This window comes from Protomyctophum bolini (assembly GCF_963924005.1).
Source record: "Protomyctophum bolini genome assembly, chromosome: 1".
NCBI lineage: Eukaryota > Metazoa > Chordata > Actinopteri > Myctophiformes > Myctophidae > Protomyctophum > Protomyctophum bolini.
Genome location: NC_137862.1, coordinates 6,989,744 through 7,012,243, shown reverse-complemented (window position 1 = coordinate 7,012,243; position 22,500 = coordinate 6,989,744). Strand labels below are relative to the sequence as shown.

Sequence of the window (22,500 nt, the reverse complement as noted above, 5' to 3'; positions counted from 1 at the left end):
TTCTGACCTGAGATCAGATTCACACGAGGTTTCCACCGGACACACACTGGTCTGATGAACCCATTCTGACCTGAGATCAGATTCTAAAAATGTCAGTCGTTCTTCGCTTTTTCAAAAATAGCAGACCTACAAGCTCGTAGCGCGCCACTCGGTGGCGCGCTATGAGCTTGTAGATCTGCTATTTTTCAATAGCTAAAGCACAACGTAATGCTAACACCAAAACGGGTTCCCGACCAAAATGGGTTAATGATGCATTTGTACATTCTCAGAGTTAACTGTAAGTAATTAATTAAGTGTAGCCTGTTGTGTATAAGGAGAGTTGAGACAGTGAGTTTAGCTTTGGGCAGTCACGCTGCTTAACCTTTCTGTAACAATCAATTAATTAATTGATTCATATGAGATTCCATACAATGGCTACATTAATAGCAAATAATAATCTTTTCTCTTGCCCCGAAGTTGCATTTCATTACAAGGGAATAAGACTGTTTATTTATTTTTGATTAAGCAGTAGTATAATTATTCCAATATTAATAATGGTAGTATATTTCGAATGGCACGTCGTCAGTGATCACAGAGTCAAGATAATAATTTAAAACAACTAATAAATAAACTGTCTGGGGAAGCTAAAATATAATACAAAATGATCTGTCACCTTCCCCCGGACTGACTGTGATTATGACCGAGCTGGGGAAAGGGCTCCCCATTAGGAAGGGAAAGGGCTCCCCATTAGCTGGGGAAGGGGCTCCCCATTAGGAGCTATGCAGGAGAGAGGAGAATAATCTGGCAAACAGCATCTAGCAGGCCGCGGCTGTATCTGACATCCAGTATAAGTCAATGCCATGGCCTGCAGCCTTTTCACAATTAACAGCAAGCCTTTGTGTTTTGATAAAGGCTCAAATGTCATCAATTTAGCGGATGGGAGACAGGAGAGACATCCTTCATTAGGGCCAGGGAGGGAGCCAGTTCAGGGAAATATGTGAGGGAGGGGTGGGGGATGCTAAGAGTGTACGTAGCATACATACAGCAACACATGACTGAGCTATGAGTTATGGCCGAAAATAGCGGATCTGCAAGCTCACGATGTTTGAGGATGCTACGCGTTGTCGTACGACAAAGAATCAGCTGATAAATCAGCAAACTACCGTGAACTCTGACAGGCAGAAATGTAATCCACAAATACAGTACAACAGAGTGAACAGACCCCTGGGCACACTTTAGCGGACAGTCGTGGACAGAATAAGCTGTGTTTTACGTCATTTCCGAGTTTTTAGACAACCGGTTGGATAGAAAAGAAGCTCCAGCACCTCCGCAGCTGACTGACGCAGAGTAGAGCGTTTCCGGGAATCTGTCCGTCGCGTCAGTCAGCCGCGGAGGTGGAGCTTATTTTCCATCCACCAGCTGTCTTAAAAACTCGGAAATTACGTCAAACACAGCTTCTTCTGTCCACGGCTGTCCGCTAAAGTGTGCCCAGGGGGAGAGCATGCCTCCCGCTTTCCTGTCTCTGAAATATGTAACGATGACCGGAGTGATAGGATGGGTAATGATGAGAACTGTACAGTGTGACAACATTGGAAATGTTTTATCTATTTTTTGTTGTTCCGTTAATAGGTTAAAGCACTATATTCTGATGGTAATCATTGTTATAGAGCGTTTGTTCAGTAAATGGAGTCTCTGTGTCTCCACCACTCTTTAATATACAGAAAATACATTTTCAGGTGGGTTGAACATTTTCAGCCAATCAGGAACGAGTACCCATGTATTAGCTTCCATTTTATTGTGTTCCAGCTCCAATTGTGTCTGCTCATGTCTTAGCGCCTCCACTTCCGATTACACGTGTTTAATCTGTGTTGTGCTGTGCAAGTTCTCAGCTCTCCCAATTGGATGAAATAAGTATCCCGACCTTGAAAGTGCATTTTCTGTTTACCAGAGAGCAGACTCCTGTTACTGAACAAACTGAGTACAATCAGAATATAGAGCTATTTAACACTTAACAAAAAATATTACCCTACCTAAGAATAATATAGCTTTAACACTGTGTAATGTGTGCGATGAGTGTACTGTACACATGTGATTGGGGTGATTAAATGAATTAAAAGGAAGCAGTGTAACAACCTACAGTAACAAACGCACCACCTTTCAATCATCTAGCGTCTAGTTTGTAACTCTGAGAAGTGTACAGATGTAACCAAACGGGCCCTGTCGTTTCTACTCTCTCAGAGTTACATTAACACTGTGGATGTGGGCGTGTACGCACGCGCGCGCACACACACACACACACACACACACACACACACACACACACACACACACACACACACACACACACACACACACACACACACACACACACACACACACACACACACACACACACACACACACACACACACAACCACTCACTCACTCACACACACACTCATCATGACTCACCGTAGCAATAAGCTTATCCACACAGTCGGGCGCCACACTGTGGAGGTGTGTGAGGTGAAACTGCAGGTGGATCTTGTTGTTCAGCATGTCCTGGCAGAGCGGGCAGCGGAACATGGGCTGGACAGAGTGCTGCGTCATCACGTGCATTCTGAGCCGGTTCAGGTCCGTGTTGGTGAATTTGCAGTACGGGCACTGGTACATCTGGGCAGAGGTGAGAAAAGGGCCACAAAATGAACAATCACTGTAACACCTGTAAACCTGTGATGTGACCATTAACCCATTTTGGGGCGGGTGCCCCTTTTGGTGTTAGCATTATGTTATGCTTTAGCTATTGAAAAATAGCAGAACTACAAGCTCATAGCGCGCCACCGAGTGGCGCGCTATGAGCTTGTAGGTCTGCAATTTTTATTTATTATCGAAGAACGACTGATTCTGATTCTGATTGAGGGTGGAAATGAGACAGAGAAATGGCATCCAGAGAGATTAGTGGGATGAGGAGATGAGTATGGTGGTGGGCCTCGCTCAGTGGGAGGACTGGTGCTGTAGTGTAGTTCAGGGGGGAGAGATGGACCCCCCCCCCCTGGTGCTGTAGATCAGGGGGGAGAGATGGACCCCCCCCACCCCTCCAGGTCCCTCTGATCACAGACCAGTGGGTAATACTGTGCACCACTGAGTCTTGGCACACACTTCAAAGTGCTCTCATCTGTCAAATGCTATATTGATTTTCTACCTTTTGCACAATTTGCAGTGCAACTGCAGCAGACAGGCAAAACAAATTTGAAGGAGATTTTGGAGGGGAGGGGGAAAAAAAAGATCATGCATAATGTAATAAAGGTCTGCTTCGTTTTAAGATGTCTAAAAATGCTATGAGAAGAAGCACGTCTTCACATTCCTGATCTTATCAGATGTGTTAAGTTAAGGCTTGTAATGAGGGCAGAGTAATGCGATAACCTTTGATAAGCCAAAAAAAAAAGGATCCCAAATTCAAACAGCTGGAGAAGCAGGTTTATGGACAATTAACGGTGCCAATTTCTCCAGAATCCAGTTGAATCTTTCGTGGTCCTCTCACCTGCTCCGCAGAACCTTTGTCAGCCGTCCGAGGACGCTTGGAGGAGAGGGGACTCTCTGAGGCCTCTGACCGTGAAGAGGGCCTTTTAGAGGGAACCGGGGAGTCTGTCTGGTCCCTTTCCAAATGGCTGGACACTGCTAAACAACACACACACACACACACACACAGGGGGAAAAAACAAACAAAAAAGCAGACATGTCAAGACAAGGTGAGGACTTATCACCCTTGGAAGAGGTCAATCAATAGCACTGTGGATGAAGGGCTTTGAAACGTCTCTCTTAAAATGTGATATAACTGTATTTAACAGGAAACTGTTGATCAGCTAACTCCTGACACTCCCTCCGCCTCACCGCAGTCTTTTTACCTGCCGTCGCTGAGGGACAGACGGCCGACGCGCTTCGACACGCCGTCTCTCCCAACGTTGGATCGTGTGGACATCAGACAACGCCACAGACAGCTAATCAAAACATTAGTTTGCCAGGTTGTTGCGGGTCTACGTTTCACTCTGCACGTGCAGGGTTCCATATCTGAGGGCTTCGCCAGACTTGAAAAGAGGCTCACACGTCCTTTCCATCTCATCAGACAGCACTATGAAATGACCATAAATGGTCATCTCAAAATGCAATTTGAAGAACACTTTCCCCCCCCTCTATAATTATTTGTCCTCGTGTTCTCCGCTGCTCTAAACAGTGAATTGGTATGAAACGCTTGCATGCACTAGTGACTATGTGATGCTCACTAGATACTATGTGATGCTCACTAGTGACTATGTGATGCTCATAGTGACTATGTGATGCTCACTAGTGACTATGTGATGCTCACTAGTGACTATGTGATGCTCACTAGATACTATGTGATGCTCACTAGTGACTATGTGATGCTCATAGTGACTATGTGATGCTCACTAGTGACTATGTGATGCTCACTAGTGACTATGTGATGCTCATAGTGACTATGTGATGCTCACTAGTGACTATGTGATGCTCACTAGTGACTATGTGATGCTCACTAGTGACTATGTGATGCTCACTAGTGACTATGTGATGCTCACTAGTGACTATGTGATGCTCACTAGTGACTATGTGATGCTCATAGTGACTATGTGATGCTCACTAGTGACTATGTGATGCTCACTAGTGACTATGTGATGCTCACTAGTGACTATGTGATGCTCATAGTGACTATGTGATGCTCACTAGTGACTATGTGATGCTCACTAGTGACTATGTGATGCTCACTAGTGACTATGTGATGCTCATAGTGACTATGTGATGCTCACTAGATACTATGTGATGCTCATAGTGACTATGTGATGCTCATAGTGACTATGTGATGCTCACTAGTGACTATGTGATGCTCACTAGATACTATGTGATGCTCACTAGTGACTATGTGATGCTCATAGTGACTATGTGATGCTCACTAGTGACTATGTGATGCTCATAGTGACTATGTGATGCTCACTAGTGACTATGTGATGCTCACTAGTGACTATGTGATGCTCACTAGTGACTATGTGATGCTCATAGTGACTATGTGATGCTCATAGTGACTATGTGATGCTCACTAGTGACTATGTGATGCTCACTAGATACTATGTGATGCTCACTAGTGACTATGTGATGCTCACTAGTGACTATGTGATGCTCACTAGTGACTATGTGATGCTCACTAGATACTATGTGATGCTCACTAGTGACTATGTGATGCTCACTAGATACTATGTGATGCTCACTAGTGACTATGTGATGCTCACTAGTGACTATGTGATGCTCACTAGATACTATGTGATGCTCACTAGTGACTATGTGATGCTCACTAGTGACTATGTGATGCTCACTAGTGACTATGTGATGCTCACTAGTGACTATGTGATGCTCACTAGTGACTATGTGATGCTCATAGTGACTATGTGATGCTCACTAGATACTATGTGATGCTCACTAGTGACTATGTGATGCTCACTAGTGACTATGTGATGCTCACTAGTGACTATGTGATGCTCACTAGTGACTATGTGATGCTCATAGTGACTATGTGATGCTCACTAGTGACTATGTGATGCTCACTAGTGACTATGTGATGCTCACTAGTGACTATGTGATGCTCACTAGTGACTATGTGATGCTCATAGTGACTATGTGATGCTCACTAGTGACTATGTGATGCTCACTAGTGACTATGTGATGCTCACTAGTGACTATGTGATGCTCACTAGTGACTATGTGATGCTCACTAGTGACTATGTGATGCTCACTAGTGACTATGTGATGCTCACTAGTGACTATGTGATGCTCATAGTGACTATGTGATGCTCATAGTGACTATGTGATGCTCATAGTGACTATGTGATGCTCACTAGTGACTATGTGATGCTCACTAGATACTATGTGATGCTCATAGTGACTATGTGATGCTCATAGTGACTATGTGATGCTCACTAGATACTATGTGATGCTCACTAGTGACTATGTGATGCTCACTAGTGACTATGTGATGCTCATTAGTGACTATGTGATGCTCACTAGATACTATGTGATGCTCATAGTGACTATGTGATGCTCATAGTGACTATGTGATGCTCACTAGATACTATGTGATGCTCACTAGTGACTATGTGATGCTCACTAGTGACTATGTGATGCTCACTAGTGACTATGTGATGCTGACTAGTGACTATGTGATGCTCACTAGTGACTATGTGATGCTCATAGTGACTATGTGATGCTCACTAGTGACTATGTGATGCTCACTAGATACTATGTGATGCTCATAGTGACTATGTGATGCTCACTAGTGACTATGTGATGCTCACTAGTGACTATGTGATGCTCACTAGTGACTATGTGATGCTCACTAGTGACTATGTGATGCTCACTAGTGACTATGTGATGCTCATAGTGACTATGTGATGCTCACTAGTGACTATGTGATGCTCACTAGATACTATGTGATGCTCACTAGTGACTATGTGATGCTCACTAGATACTATGTGATGCTCACTAGTGACTATGTGATGCTCACTAGTGACTATGTGATGCTCACTAGATACTATGTGATGCTCATAGTGACTATGTGATGCTCATAGTGACTATGTGATGCTCACTAGATACTATGTGATGCTCACTAGTGACTATGTGATGCTCATAGTGACTATGTGATGCTCACTAGTGACTATGTGATGCTCATAGTGACTATGTGATGCTCATAGTGACTATGTGATGCTCATAGTGACTATGTGATGCTCACTAGTGACTATGTGATGCTCACTAGTGACTATGTGATGCTCACTAGATACTATGTGATGCTCACTAGTGACTATGTGATGCTCACTAGATACTATGTGATGCTCATAGTGACTATGTGATGCTCACTAGTGACTATGTGATGCTCACTAGATACTATGTGATGCTCACTAGTGACTATGTGATGCTCACTAGATACTATGTGATGCTCACTAGTGACTATGTGATGCTCACTAGTGACTATGTGATGCTCACTAGATACTATGTGATGCTCATAGTGACTATGTGATGCTCATAGTGACTATGTGATGCTCACTAGTGACTATGTGATGCTCACTAGTGACTATGTGATGCTCACTAGTGACTATGTGATGCTCACTAGATACTATGTGATGCTCATAGTGACTATGTGATGCTCATAGTGACTATGTGATGCTCATAGTGACTATGTGATGCTCACTAGTGACTATGTGATGCTCACTAGTGACTATGTGATGCTCACTAGTGACTATGTGATGCTCATAGTGACTATGTGATGCTCACTAGTGACTATGTGATGCTCACTAGTGACTATGTGATGCTCACTAGTGACTATGTGATGCTCACTAGTGACTATGTGATGCTCACTAGATACTATGTGATGCTCACTAGTGACTATGTGATGCTCACTAGTGACTATGTGATGCTCACTAGTGACTATGTGATGCTCACTAGTGACTATGTGATGCTCACTAGTGACTATGTGATGCTCATAGTGACTATGTGATGCTCATAGTGACTATGTGATGCTCACTAGTGACTATGTGATGCTCACTAGTGACTATGTGATGCTCATAGTGACTATGTGATGCTCACTAGTGACTATGTGATGCTCACTAGTGACTATGTGATGCTCACTAGTGACTATGTGATGCTCACTAGTGACTATGTGATGCTCACTAGTGACTATGTGATGCTCACTAGTGACTATGTGATGCTCACTAGTGACTATGTGATGCTCATAGTGACTATGTGATGCTCTCTAGTGACTATGTGATGCTCACTAGTGACTATGTGATGCTCACTAGTGACTATGTGATGCTCACTAGATACTATGTGATGCTCACTAGTGACTATGTGATGATCATGTTCACTATGCTCATGTGATGCTCATGTGTCTTGAGTAAAACAGCTCATTTACTGTACGTCTTCTGTGCTCATGCAAACGGCAACAAAAGGTGCCTATATATAGTAGCAATATCATTATAATAAAGTGACCCTGACAGCGATAAGACAAGCCAACAAGAACGTCTAAACAGTACAATCTCTTCAAAAGGTTTACAGTAAACACTGTCGTCTTTATTTCCATTGTTACTGTCAATAACTCAGTCCGCGTAAAGCAAATTGAAAACCAGCTGAGGAAGAATCTTAAGATTTATTTGATTTATTCCGAGGCATGATCATGACCAGTGGCTGACCAAAGAACATTTCAGATGAAGCCATTACCAAAGATACAGGTTCCTCTGCTTCCACAAATTGTTGTGGTAAAAATCCTGAAACCCTATAGTGGAAATGGTGACCTGTAGCCTGACCATCCTGAAACCCTAGTGGAAATGGTGACCTGTAGCCTGACCATCCTGAAACCCTAGTGGAAATGGTGACCTGTAGCCTGACCATCCTGAAACCCTAGTGGAAATGGTGACCTGTAGCCTGACCATCCTGAAACCCTAGTGGAAATGGTGACCTGTAGCCTGACCATCCTGAAACCCTAGTGGAAATGGTGACCTGTAGCCTGACCATCCTGAAACCCTAGTGGAAATGGTGACCTGTAGCCTGACCATCCTGAAACCCTAGTGGAAATGGTGACCTGTAGCCTGACCATCCTGAAACCCTAGTGGAAATGGTGACCTGTAGCCTGACCATCCTGAAACCCTAGTGGAAATGGTGACCTGTAGCCTGACCATCCTGAAACCCTAGTGGAAATGGTGACCTGTAGCCTGACCATCCTGAAACCCTAGTGGAAATGGTGACCTGTAGCCTGACCATCCTGAAACCCTAGTGGAAGTGGTGACCTGTAGCCTGACCATCCTGAAACCCTAGTGGAAGTGGTGACCTGTAGCCTGACCATCCTGAAACCCTAGTGGAAATGGTGACCTGTAGCCTGACCATCCTGAAACCCTAGTGGAAATGGTGACCTCTAGCCTGACCATCCTGAAACCCTAGTGGAAATGGTGACCTCTAGTCTGACCATCCTGAAACCCTAGTGGAAATGGTGACCTCTAGTCTGACCATCCTGAAACCCTAGTGGAAGTGGTGACCTGTAGCCTGACCATCCTGAAACCCTAGTGGAAATGGTGACCTGTAGCCTGACCATCCTGAAACCCTAGTGGAAATGGTGACCTGTAGCCTGACCATCCTGAAACCCTAGTGGAAACGGTGACCTGTAGCCTGACCATCCTGAAACCCTAGTGGAAATGGTGACCTGTAGCCTGACCATCCTGAAACCCTAGTGGAAACGGTGACCTCTGGCCTGACCATTCTTGGAATATCCCCCTACTATTTTGTGCTTGCACAGCAAAGTGAGCACAGTGCAGAGTGCAGAGTCTGCAGACACAGCAAATTAACTCTTACATCCGTATGAAACGCTTGCATACAGTATATGTGTCTTGAGTAACAGCTAATGTAAGCAACAACAAAAGGTATATAATAAGGTACCCGTATATAGTAACAGAATATTATCATAATATTAATATTATAGCATGGATATCCCATTTGCGCTTTGTGCCTACGCAGCAAGTCAGTGCCAGTGCATTGCTCTGCTTAATTAGAACTTGTATAACCAGCCATGCCTCCTCCGCTGTATTGTATTAGATCTACTATGACAATGGAACCGACACTAACCTCCTCCTGCCATCAAAACCAAACTGGAACAGACACTAACCTCCTCCTGCCATCAAAACCAAACTGGAACAGACACTAACCTCCTCCTGCCATCAAAACCAAACTCTGTGTAAACCTTTAACCTTCTCTGAGCTCTGGATCACTAGCATATTTCAAAGTATCTACAATGACCAACCCAACAACAATTTATAATTAGCATTTAACAAGATATCACAGCTATAGACACCAACTTTTGATGGATTTTAAAACATTTTCCCATGGACCACCTGCAATTATGCCATGGACCACTAGTGGTCTGTTTAGACTGCACGTATTGGTTGAGAAACAGTGATTTTTAGACACAATAATATGAGATTGCATATATAGCCACATCCTAGTCTTTCAGTTATGTTAGTGTACGTAACTATGATAAAACAAAGGGCATGTTTTCAAAATAGCTAGAGGGCATTACACTACTGCTGCTTAGCCAAATATACCCATGGTGTACGAAGCAGTCACGCTTCACTGCTCAGAGTGAGTGTTGAGATATAACAAAGGGGCTAATTGTCAGGTAGCTGCTCATCTTTGACGAAACGTCCTTTCTCTACAGTCGGTGCGGGCGCCGCCAAATACTACTCGCCCGCGAGATGTATCGCACGAGCTAATCCTCTTAATACAACCTATGAACCTACAGCGGTATTAACAAAACCATGGCTTTCCCTCTCTGATTCTCCACTGAGCAAGAAGGCCTCACAAGACCAGCTTTTTTGCTCAACTAACCAGAGAACTGCTCTCTCTCTCCTTTATAAAACAACAAGGAGAAAGAGAGGATGAGAGAGAGAGATAGATTAGAGAGAGAGAGGGAGGGAGAGAGAGGGAGGAGGGAGTGGGAAGGAGAGAGAGGGAGGGAGGCAGTGGGAGCACAAACTGAAACAGAGGCGGCATCACAGCTGAGCAGAAATAAGCAGCTAAGCTGCAGCTCGTAAAGGAGGCCAGCATGGTGGAACTGGCAGAAACTCAGCACCTCACCGCCGGTGGAAAGAATTCACTGTGAAACTTAAGGAGGTGTCTTGCCGACCTCTAACGAGCCCATAAAGAGTTAAATTTGGCCTGATTTGTACAGTGCTGCTGGAAGGGCAAATTGAGAACGGGGGGCATCGGTGCGCCGGGGGTCAGGTTAAACAGGGCTGACCACGCCGCTGCTCCAGACATTAAAATGTCAGGTCCAATCAGGTCGGAGGCAGCTGAGCTGATTACCCAGTGGGGGGACCGTGGCTTCGGACAGAGCTGGATCTCCCAGAGACACTGGGATCAGCCAGGGAGGAGCTATTAGAGTCCAGTCACAGTCAATCCTATTAAACACATCCACCAATAAACAAAGGAAATGTTAAACAAAAGGAACCTCCCATTCGCCTGACATTAACCTCTCAGTCATGACACTGTCCTCCTTGCAACTTCTTCCTCCTCCTCTGCTCTTCAACTCCACTTCACTCCACCTCCAGTCCTCCACTCCTGTTTTTACTTACTCCTCCTCCCCCCCCAAGGCCCCAGTGAGGCTCTCCAGCGTTGAAGCACTGACTGGACCCTAGGGGTAAGAGGAGGGACTGCAGGCGGACTCGTGGAGGTATGACGAGGAAACCCCGCGCAGCTGGGCTTTAACGTTGAGCGCTCGTTTGCACTTCCGCATTTTGGTGACACAATAATATAAGGTTGCATTATAGCCACATCCTAGTCTTTCAGTTATATTAGTTTAGCTATGATAAAACAAAGCACATGTTTTCACTGAACCGGAGAAAAAGGGAGTGTTGTTTTGTTTTGTTATTTTTATTAGGATTTGACTGTACTTTCCCATGCCAATATGTGCACTATAGTGTACTGCGCTTCCAGTCCCAGGTCTACACAGTAAAACTGTTCATTTATCTGTAAAAGTATAAAAATGGACCCTCGTGGGTTAATTTAACTCTGACAAAGAGTACGGTAATCACATAAGCATTGCATATACATGTAGTGTACTGTATACTTAGCAAAAATAGCCGATCTAAAGCTTCACACATTGTGAGACATTCTCTCCGTCTCTGAGAAAAGAGTCATGGATTTCCCCAAAGAAAGGAACAAAACCCATGAAATGGCATGCCAACAACATAGCCACTGTCAATAAAGTCATTTGAAGCAAGACGGCACACCGGGCTGGACTCTAGATGCACCGCCATCTTTATTGACGGTCCTTCAGACATCGCTCAGCGTCTCTCGGGAGAGTATAAACACTTACGGACTGTAGGCGTTGTTTTAATGCAAGGTAAACATGTTGTTAAGGCAGTAAAGTAAACACAAGCATCATCTCAGCCTAATGATGAGTGAGATAAAACGGCGTAATTAATTAGAGAGTCTCTAAATTAACGCTCAATTAACACCAGAGAGCTGAAATGAGCAGTTGTTTTACTTGAAGGGGTCGTAGAGCCATAGTACAGGAGGGCCAGGTGTGTGTGTGTGTGTGTGTGTGTGTGTGCGCGTGTGCGTGTGCGCGTACGTGTGTGTGTGTGCGTGTGTGTGTGTCTGTCTGACGTGTCTGTATGTGTGTTGTATTTATGAGAGTGGGAGAGGGGGAGAGTGAGAGAACGACAGTCTGCCGGTGAGGCTTACTCAGAGCGCATGTCTTTCCTTGTCATGGCCAGTTAGGAGTCCATAAATCTGATCAATCGCTCCCTCTCAAGAATCCCAAAACCCACTTCTGTCACCAACCCCGTGACTAACACCCAGCTACTGAATCCTGTTTTTCCTTGTCAGGTGTGATGAGGAAAAAAAAAGAGAAGAGAGCAACACACCGTACGGCTGGAGAACATACCAGAACCAATACAGAGAGCAATGAAAACAGTGATTTTTCTTTTTTTTCTCCTCTCTCCTTGCCCCATTCGGCGCAGTCTAACATGGCGCGACCGGGGCTGCTATCAGAACATGGGTGTGCACTTGAGCCTGCCAAATCTATTAGCCGGGTGGGTCCATGACCAGAACATTGGGTCCTGACGGAGGGGGCTATGCATCTCCTGGGACGACCGCAGTAATGCAGGAGCACTGGCCTCCACACAAGGACAACTTTGCCATCACAAAGAGCACCACAGACGCACAAACAATGACTGCTCCAGTCCAGAGGTGAACTCTGGGTTTTCTCGCTTAAGTTACACCCGTGGCTTTTGCCCCGCAGGGAGCTTCTATAAAAGATAATATGCAATTAATGAATCAGTGTTTTTCCCATTTTTCTGTCATGGAATTCTACTGTCACCGCCAGGAAAGTCCATTACACCGTGAGGGCCGTGTTAGAGCCATTAGTGACGTTAGACAGAATACCATGGGGTGCCTCTGTGACATTAGTGTCTGTCAGAAGCCTGTCTGTGACACTGACCTCTCCCAACAACACCAAACCTCTCCTGACAGATACACAGACCAGGCTTTCATCTAAAAGCACAAAAGGCAAAGTAGCCCAGGGTAAAAAAAAAAAAAATGTACTGAGTCAATTAGGTGATTATTAATTCATAGCCCTTTTCCGTAAACCAGGGGCTTTTGTGCTGTCGAGTCCCGTAAGTGAATTGGACTTTGGCACCTTGTCTCACCTCCCGTTGCTGTGCTGCATTACTCAGACAGGAAAGGGGCTGTCAGCACACTGCCCAGGTCTCTGGAGCAATCACAGCCTTGTTGTGCTTTCAAGAGGAAAAAAAGATGGCAGCTGGAGTGAGTGACCGACACGAGACAGACTGAATTAACACAACAGGTCCTCCTCCGCCGTTGAAAACTTCCAGGACCAGTATTGTGCGTCCTCTACTTTGACCGTGCAAAGAGGTATCCATGTTGTGGACGATGTGGCTAACTGGGCACACTAAGGTTTGAGGGACAATATTACTGCGACAATTAATGATCAACAACTGCACCCCCCTTTAGTTGTACATTCTTGTAAATGATCCTCTGCATTTAACCCATCTCAACTAGTATGGGCAACTATTGAACAGCAGTAGGGGTTCAGTGTCGTGATCAAGGACACTTTGACTCTACGTCAGGAGGAGAGTCTGGGATCGAACCGGGAACCATACTGGTTCCAAAATATCCGCTCCACCTCCTGAGCGACTGCCACTGGACAAGAAGGTGTGTAGGGCAACAGAATCCCAGACCCACTGGCAGATGGCCGCATGGCCAACTGTTGGGAGAGGGACTCTCCCCCGATGGGCCCAGGAGAGAGAACCATGAGGTCATTGCCATCTCTTAAATCCCAGCCCCTCATTCCGAGTGACCACGTTCCGCATTGGCAGACTCAAACCTCCGGTCGTAAATACAATACGATAAACCACAGTAGGCTATAGGCTCCATCAATGGCAGGCAAGGCCGCGTGCTCCTTCTGCCACAGTCCTAAACTAGAAAAGCCACTTCCTTCCCATTCCTACAAGAGGATTTTGCAGTGTAGGCTCAAATTACACTACACACTGTTGTGGAGTTGGAATGTCTCTAGCCCTGTCCAGAATGTCTACTTCTTCTCTACCTTCAATAAACTGTGTACACATGACAGAGAGCTGCTAACATCTTCCTCATGTTCCACATGACATACGTGCACGCACGCACGCAGGCACACACACATACGCATGTGCACACACAAACGCACCCATGCACACGCACGTACACACAAACACGCATGCGTGTACACACACACACACACACACACACACACACACACACACACACACACACACACACCCTGCAATTTCACCATTAGCATTGAGAAGAAATTTCAACTCCTTGTAAAGTCATTCATTTAATACATATGCTGGCAATAACCTAATATTATCTTTTCTTCTTCCCATTTGTGTCCAACGCTTTTTAATCTACAGCCTTGAGCGACAAAGGCCTGTGTTCAATTTCAGCACCTATTCCTCAGGTAATTACTTTGCATCAATTAATTTCAAATAAAGAAAATTACAACCAAGGCCTCGTACAAAGCACTTCATATTAAACTCAATATTGAATCATTTCTCCCTATCGTCGGTGTGAAGGTCTGCCTATATTAAATTAATTTAAACAATAGTTACATGAAAATGCATGGTGTCAAAAAGACAGACAGACAGGGGGTAGGAGAGAGAGAGAGAGAGTGGGAGAGAGAAAGAGAGAGAGAGAGAGTGTGGGAGTGTGCGTGGGAGGGAGGAGAGCGAATATTGCACAGGCCTAAAGGCATGGGTGCCGTAAAGGCAAATTTAAATTGGAGAAATTAAAAGGAGATATTAATTAGTGGCAGGGTTATTAATCTCCAGGCGATGGAACAGAAGGCTGACGTGGTGTTCACCTTTAAAGGACACTCCCAGACGCGGCGGCCATAACCCAGGCCCATTAGACTACTGGTGGTAAAACTCATAAACACACGGGCTTTCAGGGAGTTGGCTCGCAAACAAGAACAATTTATGGTGTATTATCTTCAAAGACAAAAAGAATAATTGTAATTTGAGGGATGACAAGTGCTCAAAGGACATATGAATATGTAAACATCTTTACTACTATCCCCTGACTTCATGTCACAGCGCTTCACAGCCACAACAGTATGCTGTACAACACTAGCATTCCGTTAAAACATTGTTTTGAAATAAATAAACTATTACTATAACAGAGATTGTCATCTTAAGATACTTATTGCACTTTACTATTTAGTCTAGAGATTATTATTATTATTTATTCTTGTATCTTCAACCACATATTGTTGTTAGAAAATTCAGTCTAGACATCTAGACTGTAATTACTAGACATAAACCTGTCTTTAGGATTACTGTGCCAAGTAGTTGTCTTGTCCATTCCAGTGTGAGACGTCTGATTATTAACACTGACCACAGAGTCTAGCAGGGTACAGTATACAGTGAGCACAGTAAGCAATGGCTCTCTGCTGCATCTAGGGGGTGCTAAACGTCATGTTCATCAACCAGACAGGCTCTAACGTCGTCAACAGACCACACTACAGTATCTGAGTAGCACAAAGGCACACATCTCCTGTTTGCAACAAACATCCCAGCGGGCAAGCACGGATGAACAGTTGAACACGCACGCACGCACGCACGCACGCACGCACGCACGCACGCACGCACGCACGCACGCACGCACGCACGCACGCAAACATCCTCCTACTTCACAGTCATTTAATCAATGAGTCTACTGGGCATAAGGTATTGAAAGGAATCAATTATTGGGTGCTTTGCTAGTGGCAGAAGGTGAATGACCCGTGCAGCAATATCATTTTCCCAGTCTTTCTCTCAGTCCAACTTCCATAATGATAAAGTTATGACAAGGGGCATGCGGAATATAGGAATATAGGAACACAAAGCTCATTTGCAGAGAAATGTCTCCCTATCCAATGGTTAAATGTATGCACTCTAATGAGTTAAACTGACACTATAATACTATAACTGTACACTATAACATACTGTACACTCACCAGCCCCGCCATCTTTGCCCTCATTGCTATGCATTCAGATGTTGCATTAATACACCACCTGCCTTAATAACGGTATGGATCCCTCTCTCTCTCTCTCTCTCTCTCAGCAGAACCCTGTCCATTTCACTAATGCTGTCTCAGTTAGGTGAACAAAGCTCCCACGGCCGGCCATGTATTAATATTTTATCCGTAACTTTATAAATGGCCCCTTGGATTACTGCAGTGCATGTCAACGCAGTCTTTTTTGTTCAAACTAGGAAGGATTTTATGTATTCTTCCTAAAATTGCAGCTTTATACATCTTTCTCTTCCGCCCTTCTCTCTCTCTCTCTCTCTGATGATATATAATTATGAAACAGCTGCTATGCATATTATCTACAGTCTGTGTGCATAGTTATTGTGCATGTTTGCATGCAAGTATTTGTGCACATGTTTGCTCTTTGAGGGAAAATGAAAAGCAACAGAATAATGAAGCCATCTTTCAAGATGTGACATGTGGAACGCATGTGCATTTTTTTACATAGGCAATCTGATGTATTTCTAAATGATTTTAATGAATACAGAGGAGCTCGCTGGCACCAGAAAGAAGAAAAATAAAGATTGACAGTGGCTTTAAAAAGGGAAAGGAAAGGGGGGGGGGGGGGAAGCCTTTCTTCTGTGTTCGCTAATTCCGCCTGTATGACAGTGACTGTCATTTGTAAAGGAACAATGTTGCGGCGCTCTGTTCCAATAGTGGCATGACAAGGATGAGAGGGAACACTTCAACACTTCTAATGACCGACCATAGGAGCAGCTCAACATCAGACAGCGCAAGGCTGAGCACCTTTCAGACACTTATTTAAATAGCAGGTTAGCTCTGCCTCTGACGCCTGTACACAGAGGAGTGTAGCATACACGCCACGCACGCACGCCACGCACACATGCACGCACGCATGCACGCACGCAAACGCGCACACACACACACACACACACACACACACACACACACACACACACACACACACACACACACACACACACACACACACACACACACACACACACACACACACACACACACACACACACACACACACACACACACACACCTGTGTGTCTATATATGCAGGCAGACGTATTCAGACAGTCATCAACCAAAACAAAAGCTCCTCTGTTTACCAAATGCATTCTGGGATTTTCCTACTGCGCCCCCCCCCCCCCCTTTACACAGGAGATACAGTAAGCAGTAAGGTGCACTTCCTTTGAATGGCCACTGTATCCATCAATCATAACAATGTTAAAAGTATAAAAAAGGGTTCCTTCCATTAAGCAGAGTCAGTCTGCACTGTACCTTTCTTTAGCTGACAGCACCATCTTGCCCCCTCCTCTCCTCCCCTCTCCTCTCCTCTGCACCCCACACCAGCCTCCAACCCACCCACCTTTTCACTGACATCAAACAGAGCTCCAGACCTGGTTCCCTAATGCACACGCTATTTTTAACTAAGCGTTTCTAATAAGCTGCTGGGAAGCTGTAAATTTTTCATATGCAAGCACATCTCTTCCTTTGTGAAAACACAGAAACACACTTATTTGGTGATTAGCGACTGACAGAGGGTAGGGATTCTAGGGAAGGAACTGAATATGCTTGTATCAAATCGCATGCCTTTCAAAAAAGAGGACTCCTAATGCGAGCCGTCTTCTTCCTGAGCACCACAGGTATGAGTGAATTATTAATCGGCCAGCTCATTTTAATGCTTTTTAAAGTGCTTTATTTTGATGTGCTAAAATATACTTTTAGCCATATTCAGGCAGGCATGCATATCATTATTTCCTCCCATCAAAGAGGAGTGTCGCCCTTTCAAGGAGCACAAACAACTCAGCCTCATTTAAAATAGAACTTCTGATATCAAAGACGTTTTACAAAGGCTGGGCTTCAAACAGTGTGATGAACTTTTTATTTTTGCTGTACTTTGAAAGAAAGAAAGAGAGAAATCTTAGGTATGAAAAAGGTCTGAATTGTTTTCCAGCTTTTAACCTGACTCGTGTAAATCAAAACTTCCTTCAGTAACAGGGGGAGTTAGACAAGTGAGACACAGCATATCCAGGCCTGTAACTGTTGTGTCAGAATTATCAGAGCTCCGTTCCATTGCTTAAGGAATGTCTTAAGCATTGTTTTCAGAGAGATATAAAATTCACCCTTAAAAATAAAAATAATAATAGAAATATTACATTTTGATAACTTGTAGCATTGTGAAGAAGAATAATAAATATACTCCCACACGGACACTTCTTAAAAGGAACGCTGGCTAATAAGACAAATATGCCTTAAAACATTATACTCTCTATAACTAAAATTTAAAAACACTTTAAATATTTTATTTCTTTCATAAATAGATAATCTTTCACTCAATAGGAACTGCTCCTGTCGCAAGTTGATGATGTCATATCTAGTCTATGTGTGGTCCAGCCCTATGGAATATATGGAATGCACAAGTATTTAAATATTGCTTTGATGCTCATTATTATCCTGTATATGTTGGTTTTTATTAGCATATGCACTCCATACATTCCATAGGGCTAGACCACATGGACATATGACATCATCAACTTGCGACAGGAGCAGCTCCTATTGAGTGAAAGATTCTCTATTTATGAGGAAAAAATACAATATTTAAGGTGTTAAACAAAAAAAACTATCTTCTCTTCTGGGGGTCCCTGACACAAAACCTTTTCAATTGGGGGTCCACAGCAGCCTATTTAATTTGTCATGAAAATGTTTGAGAACTACTACTGAGCACTGGGACAAATATAGACATAATACTCCTACAAGCAACAATTCTACCACTACTAACACAGTCATTACTATACTGACTACTGCTCTGGCTGTAGCCAATCTTAATGCTATTAAGATGTGCTGTTAAAAGTAAATAACAACAGTAATAGTCATTAACTCTAATTATATGAGGCAAAGGGTTTGAGCTTTAGCATGAGTCAAGACCTACTGTTTAAACTCTCAACGCATTAACCATTTAAAGCTATAAGAAATAATATGTCAAAGTTTTAATGACCTTTACATTTTTTAATTTTTGGAATTTTTCAGACAGCCAGCAATGGGTAAAACGCTCCCAAAAAGATGTAGTCTCCGACACATCTAGGGGCCACAATCTGCATTCAAAGAGGTTCCCTGGAAGCTTTGGCATTGGTCGAAAAAAAACCTGGTCGCAATGACTAACCAATCAGGAAGTAGACAGGCAAATCAACCAATGACAAAGCTTCTAGGAACATCTTTGAATGCAGATTGTGGCCCCTAGATGTGTCACAGAGACATTATATAATAATATAATAAATTAATAATTTACATTTGGGGGATATATTTCACACTAATGAATAAAACATGTTCTAGACATTCTAATGATCACAAAAAAACATATATTACAATTATTTTACCTACTTTTGTTAAGGTAAAGGTCAAAAGTCTTTAGGTTAAAAAAAATTCAGACATTTTTAATTTGTGTGAATTTCAGCCTCTGTGGGGGGTGTTTATATGCAAATATCATGACCAATGGCATTGAAATGGCATTGCAATGAACATCACTGATGACGTTTAGGTGAAAAAAGAACAGAAAAAAATAATAATAATTTAATAATTAATTAAAATAAAATTGTTGCTAAAAATATGACTTAACCCTCTAAGACCCAGCGTTGGGTCTTAGAGGGTTAAGTCATATTTCAAAAATAGCAACAAACTAAAAAATACCCAACCTAAAAGCCTGTAATGTGTCGTGATGTGACCGGTTGTGAGCTTGTAGATCTGCTACTTGATATGTTTTTAAACTGCTTAGGTCACTATAGTGGAAAAATAGACAATACTTCTATACACTGTTGTTATTATTACCACTACCAAAATGTTCACAAGTGGCAACGTATACATGTGCAACACGTATGTTAACATCACACATCAATCATGGCTTGTTCTGAGCCTCAGAACAAGCCATGATTGATGTGACGTGATCATAACACACGTTAGAATCTAAAGGTAAGCCAAAACTCCTCCCTTCATCTTTAGGCCCACTCCCTCCACGGACACCAGAACCTGTACCTGTTATTAAACACGCCATGGAGAGGAATATACCCATCTGATCACATTTAACATCAGGTGTGTGTGCGTGTCTGTGTGTGTGTGCGTGTCTGTGTGTGTGTGCGTGTCTACATGTGCGTGTTTGCATGGTGCAGTGTAGGGCTGGCCAATATGACTTCAAATCAATATCATATTTTCCAACTTTTACCTTGATTTATTTAAAAACAGGATTGGAAGGTTGTGTACATCAGATATGTCTGATGTACCACCATCCACCATCCATTGTACAACAAATTGTAATTCAGGATTCAAGAGATTGATCAGACAAAACCAATTTAGACAAATATATTTATAAAATATATTAGAATTTTACCGATTCATTGATATCTAATAAACAAAATTAAGATGGTTACTGGTTCTAAAAATGTGGTTAATTGCACAACCCTACCATCTGATCACACTTAACAGCAGGTGTGTGTGTTTCTGTCAAAGCAATAATTGAATACATGTGTGCGTGCGTGCGTGCGTGCACATGCGTGTGATAAAGTTGGGGCAAAGCAGTCCTATCACATGTGTGTGTGTAGAGTACACACATGTGGCTGACTGGCCCTATTTCTGTATTCTACACTGAAAATAGAGAAAACATGAGTCACATGTCACCTGACCAGATTATCTAAATTGACAATTTAGCCTCACTGATCTGATGGGATTTGATGAGTGGAAAACCCACAGCAGCCTTTAAAAGGAGTTCTGAGGGAGCCTTACTACTTAAAGGGACTCTCAATATTTATTTTGATAAAAATGTGTATAATCACATTAGACAAAAAAAAAAGGCCTGCTGCTGTCTGTATTATATACAGCACAAATCAGGTGCAGTGCCTCGTGCTTCCTCAGGGCGGTGTTCCGTTAAAATGTGTGGAGTAGTGAGTGGAGTGTAAATATAGGGGGGCTTACCTGTCCCTTTGGAGAGCTCCTTCTCCCCCCCACACTCCCTGTCTTTGGTTTGGTCCTCCTGGTCTGTGGCGGTCTCACAGGCAGCCTCCACATCCTCGCTCAGCTCGCCTGGAGGGGGAGGAGAGGATGGGATATGTAAATCACCAACGCACCACATCAGAGCACTTAAAGGGACGGGAGCGGGGTTTTTTTTCTCTCTCTCTATAGGAGGCTCTACTAGCAACAATTATATTCACTGACACGCAGTTACAAGGTTAGCAGACAAAGAGGGCGGGATCTCCTTTCCAGCCCCCCTGTGTGTGTGTGTGTGTGTGTGTGTGTGTGTGTGTGTGTGTGTGTGTGCACACCGGCGAGGCATTCTGAATATCAGTTTGATTACAATAATAAAACATTTATACACACAATGTCGTATACACACTGTGAAATCCTGAGTGTTCATTTTTACCCCCCCCCCCCCCCCCCCCCCCCCTCGAGAGAGAGAGAGAGAGAGAGAGAGAGAGAGAGAGAGAGAGAGAGAGAGAGAGAGAGAGAGAGAGAGAGAGAGAGAGAGAGAGAGAGAGATTCAAATGAAACCAAATAGCACTGAGGATTTTACTGTGTACACTACAGTAGATGTACGTTAAATGTATGTCATTCTGTCATTTATCTTAATATATATACATGTACTGTAGTTATAGCAGTGACTGAGAAAACAGATTGAAAAACAATGCTGTATAAGTGAATGCATGCGAGTGTGCGTCCACAACTGGTTCTGGCCCAAATCAACTGGTTCTGGCCCCAAATCAACTGGTTCTGGCCCAAATCAACTGGTTCTGGCCCACATCGAGTGACCTTTTGACCAATGTGGACCCACACGGTCCAACACCCCGAAATGAGTTTGACACCGCATGGACAACATACTGAAAATGCATACAGAATATACCATAAGGATAATGAATGATACTAATAATAATAATAATAATAATAATACTACATGTTGAGAGGTGCCCAAAAGGTATAATTCTTCATTTATTCAGAAGACCATGACACAAATATCTTTATGGCTTCCTGTGTTTAATATGGACGATAAAACTACAGAAAACCACGCACATGTGGTGAATACATATACACACATTTTCCAAAGCGGTTTGAAGTATGCACCAGACAGGAAAAATAATTGTGCGAGTGGCATGTTTCTAGAGAAAGACCTCATGCCAGACCTCTCTATCTCTCATTCCACCTCTCTCTCTCTCTCTCTCTCTCTCTCTCTCTCTCACACACACACACACACACACACGCACGCACACACACACACACACGCACACACACACACCCCCAGCTGCTGGGTTACTTACCGATACAAGGCTCATTTCACCTCAACTACCCTACTATTGCAAAAAACTAAAATCATAAATATTTAAAACTTTCAGAGAGCCACAATTCATTTCACTTCTTAT

The 22,500-nt window shown here is 43.4% G+C and overlaps 2 protein-coding genes across 2 annotated transcripts in view; both read right to left on the bottom strand.

The window, feature by feature from the left end:
• LOC308331553 (small ribosomal subunit protein uS12m-like) overlaps positions 1–22,500 on the bottom strand; it is a 265,229-nt gene that overhangs the window by 143,574 nt on the left and 99,155 nt on the right. The window lies entirely within an intron of this gene.
• Positions 1–22,500, bottom strand: part of zfhx3b (zinc finger homeobox 3b) — a 115,343-nt gene that overhangs the window by 18,093 nt on the left and 74,750 nt on the right. Inside the window, exons 3-5 of the mRNA XM_080765073.1 lie at positions 21,065–21,172; positions 3,500–3,633; positions 2,431–2,631 (exon numbers count right to left, since the gene is read on the bottom strand). Coding sequence (XP_080621199.1) covers positions 2,431–2,631; positions 3,500–3,633; positions 21,065–21,172 — 443 coding nt within the window. The remainder of the gene's footprint in view (positions 1–2,430; positions 2,632–3,499; positions 3,634–21,064; positions 21,173–22,500) is intronic.